The sequence below is a fragment of the Asparagus officinalis genome, chromosome 4 (assembly GCF_001876935.1).
Source record: "Asparagus officinalis chromosome 4, Aspof.V1, whole genome shotgun sequence".
Classification (NCBI taxonomy): Eukaryota; Viridiplantae; Streptophyta; class Magnoliopsida; order Asparagales; family Asparagaceae; genus Asparagus; species Asparagus officinalis.
The window spans coordinates 66,352,400-66,356,397 of NC_033797.1; the positions used below are offsets into that span (position 1 = coordinate 66,352,400).

The 3,998-nt window shown below is 28.1% G+C and overlaps 1 protein-coding gene across 1 annotated transcript; it reads right to left on the reverse strand.

The window, feature by feature from the left end:
* LOC109837620 lies at window positions 2,096–2,777 on the reverse strand. The gene is made up of 2 exons (XM_020405941.1): window positions 2,418–2,777; window positions 2,096–2,326 (listed from the first exon to the last, which is right to left on the reverse strand). The coding sequence occupies exons 1-2, from the start codon at window positions 2,728–2,730 to the stop codon at window positions 2,310–2,312; spliced, it is 330 nt and encodes a 109-aa protein (XP_020261530.1). The 5' UTR covers window positions 2,731–2,777; the 3' UTR covers window positions 2,096–2,309.

The window sequence follows — 3,998 nt, forward strand, 5'->3', positions numbered from 1 at the left end:
CTTCGTTTTATTTTTATTATTTCTATTATAATCCGAGATAATTACAATATTAAAAGAACCAGAAATAGATCCAAGTTTAAGTTTGCAATTTAAAACTTTGGTCTCACTGTGGGCCTGCAATATACAAGAAAGGATAAAAGAAAAATCCAACATAAATTTCAATTTTGGCACCCCAAAAAACTTAAGTGTCAGCTTCACTAGCAGACTATTTTTTCACATGATGAGATAAAGGAATAACTATTGGATTATTAGCGTATTAAGTCAAGAGCCATTGATAGGATAAAATCCATATTTAAATTTGAAGAAACCATATAAAGAAGTCAAAAGAACATAGAACTTTATTCAATAAAAGTTGTACTTTCTTAAATTCTATTGTGTTTCTTCAAGTGATCGTCATATATAGAATACAATTCCTATTTATCCAATGTATACACATCAAATTTTCTTAGTGACAAAAACCTCATATGAAATCATATTACTTCTCAATAATATATTATGTTAACAATGAATATCCACTCAACAACAACTTTGTCTTTGTGTAGTTATATTGCTAATACATATTTAATTTCTAACTTATAATTATATTAACAATGAAATGGTTGGTAAATATTAATTCATTATAGTGTGTTAATAAATAGGTTTACTCTACCTTATAATTTTTAAAATATATTCAACAAATTAAAAGGGTTATTTACAGGAAACTAATTAGTGAATATGTGAATTCGATTACAATAATTTTTATAATTTACTATATGATAATTACTAAATATATAAAATTATATTATAATTTTTTATCTCATTATATATGATTTAATTACTATAATAAAGGTTCTATTGATTACTTGCACTCAAATTATACTTAAGCAAAACTAATATTTAATAAAATTTACTTTCAAGACTAAACTTTTATATAGTCAGAGTAAATAAATTAAATATGAAAATAGATACATGTGCAATGCATGTGCACCATACTAGTATGCTTAAAATATTCCTTCACGGATAATGGGGGTGGACTAAACTAATCCCAGAGAAATAAGGTAAATTAGTAAATATGATAATTATTTTACTTTTTGGTGTTTATTTTTGTTTTTGCATTTTGATTTTGCTCTTATTTTTCCCTCCTTATAAAATGTGCTAAGATTTGGATTGTATAGGAAGACCCTTTGGTGCCAAAAATACTCATGTGTCCTTGGAAGTTGGAAGTTGTCAAAGATGTAAAAGAAAAATCAAGATGATATTGTAAGTTACGGAAGCAAGAAGAGTATATACAACTTAAAGAGAATTTTTCCTCCAATGATTTTAATTTTATAATTATCAGTGAAATTGGATTTCTTGATTTAAGTATACATATTTCATGTTCTTAGATTAAAACAGGACTCCTTTTACTCTAAACATTCAGAGAAAAGCTTTTTTCAGCAAAAAAAATTGTTAAACCAAATTCACTAACGCAACTCGACTGTCCCTTTTCATATCGCTTGTACACCCTCTCAAATTATGGACCTTCTCAAAAAATATATATTTGTGCACTACTATGAAGGGACATAAATCTAAAAGCTTTTCATACCGATGACTACTTTATAACTTGGATTTCCCCCCTAGAAACCACCTTAATAAGAGGGTAGTTGTACAGAATGTATCTTTCATTTTTAATTTATACATAACCCGCATTTAAAGTTGGTTTTTGTTACCATCAATCATGTCCTAGTCGAATTTTCACTAAAAACTAAAAAATTGACATAAAAATTCAAGTTCAAGGTACGTGACCTGTATCCTAACAAGACCTAAACACTAACAAATTGAGTCATGTACATTGAATGTGAGTTTTTTAAGGATAATTTTGGATTTTGAATGAAGAATTTGACTAGGAGGTGATTGATTGCAATAAAAGCTAACTTTACATGTGGTTTATGTATAAATTGAAAATGAAATGTAGTTTCCGTGTATTACCATATTTTCAAGGTTGTTTCTATGGGGGAAAACCTTATAACTTTTGTCATTCATATTGCCAACAGAAAATCACAAAAATAGAGGGGAAAGAAGACTTATTAAAGCCTTTAGCAGCATATACAGAGAACAAATCATAGACACATCAGAATTGATTAAGATAGTCATATGCCAATTCATTCATTTCATTGTCATAGATGGATTGTCTATAGATCACTACTACATGACGAAATCTGCTAATTGAAGTTATTCATACATGACCAAACTTTATTCTCTCTCTCTCTCTCTCTCTCTCTCTCTCTCTCTCTCTCTCTACATAGAATCCATCGTGATCGTCTTATTCAACACGCGTTCTCCCATAGTGCTTATGGAACCACAACACCTGAAAACATTACCAGGCATCAACAAATCTACTTAAATGTTCAATAAAAATATCAGAAAATGATTAAAAACAAAACTTTTACTTCACTTACTTCCACAGTGAGTTCCATGAGGGAGAGGATGACCACAGAAGCTAGCCACCATGATTGCCAGAGGCACACTAATATTGTTCTCGGTATCAGGAGTAACCTTCGAGCATGCACAGACAAGATCAGCCTGCGCGATAGTCTGGCAACAGTCATCAGATGGGAGAAGTGGTTCTATGCCTTTCTTCGCAAACGCAGTGCACTTGTCGCTCAGCTGAGTCCAGTCGTTGTCGCAGGCTGCAGTGGCATTATCAGCGAAGAGAGAAACTGCAACAATAGCAAAGGCTACGAGCAAAAAGGAGCTGTTGGGACTGGCCATTTCTTAACTTATGAGTTTCTGATCTGTGTTTTTTTTTTTGTGTTTTGTTCCCAATTGGTGAATGGTATTTATAGAGGAAAATAAGATGTTGGGAATAGAATCTGTTTGAGAATTGTTTCATGGTATTTGCATGATTTAGGATTTTAAGGCTGCATCATGCTAGCAGTGTGAACTAATTTCCAAAGGGAAACAGAAACATGTGTTTATATCATTTTCTGGTACTATTTTACTTGGTGTCTTATTGTAGAGATGTTTTTACCTAGGAATGATTTGTGTATAGGTGTCAGATATCATTTACTTTAATAAATGCATGATCTATATCTATATCTATCTATACCTATATCTATATCTATACTTCTATAGAAAGAGGATTGGGGTGCTAAAACTTTTAAGTTCCTTTTTTGCCATCTCAAATTTTAAAAAATTCTAACTATGCCATTATCCCTAATTAATCTTTCATTAAATAAATATAACCTCTTATTGACTCTGCACCTCCTCACCTTTCTAAATAATTATGATTATCAGTAATTTTATAACTATTAACTGTTAAAAATAATATAATAAAATAAGCATACACAATTATTAGTAGTAACCGATTAAATTATTATTATAATAATTACCTATGAATTATAATAAAATAATCAAAATGATAGTACAAATTGAATAATATATTACTAAATACTATTGAGAATTATACAACAATTCAATGAGCAATAAAATAAATAGAATAAATATTTAATCACATAAATAGTGTAATTATTTTAATAATATCACATAAATTTTGAATTAAACTATTTGTTTATATTATATTATTAAATAAATAATTTAATATTATTTTTGAGTATTTTCTCAAAGATTATTACATAAAACTAGATAACCTATACTTGGTAATGATTGAAAACAAACATGTTTAAAAAATTTTAATATTAATAATAGTACTATTAATTGTTAGTGATAGTATAATATTAGTAATAGTACTATTATTTAATATTTAATATTACTTGAACTAAGAATTATAATATTAAATAATATAAATTAGAGTGAACCCCCATGAACTTTCAGCATTTCTTAGTAAATAGACCCTATGAACTTTCAAAATCACTAAAATTCTAATAATTTTTGTAGAAAGTCTCCAATATATTTTAGATAAATTATACAATTTTATTTTAGAATAATTTTAGATTTTAGGGACTTATTTAAAAAAATGTTAGCACTGAGCGAACCATTACAAGAAAAACATTCAATTATAATAACTATACAATAATAAT

Coding starts and splice junctions, on each gene's coding strand:
- LOC109837620 (XM_020405941.1), bottom strand. CDS start 2,730: ATGGCCAGTCCCAACAGCTCCTTTTTGCTCGTAGCCTTTGCTATTGTT.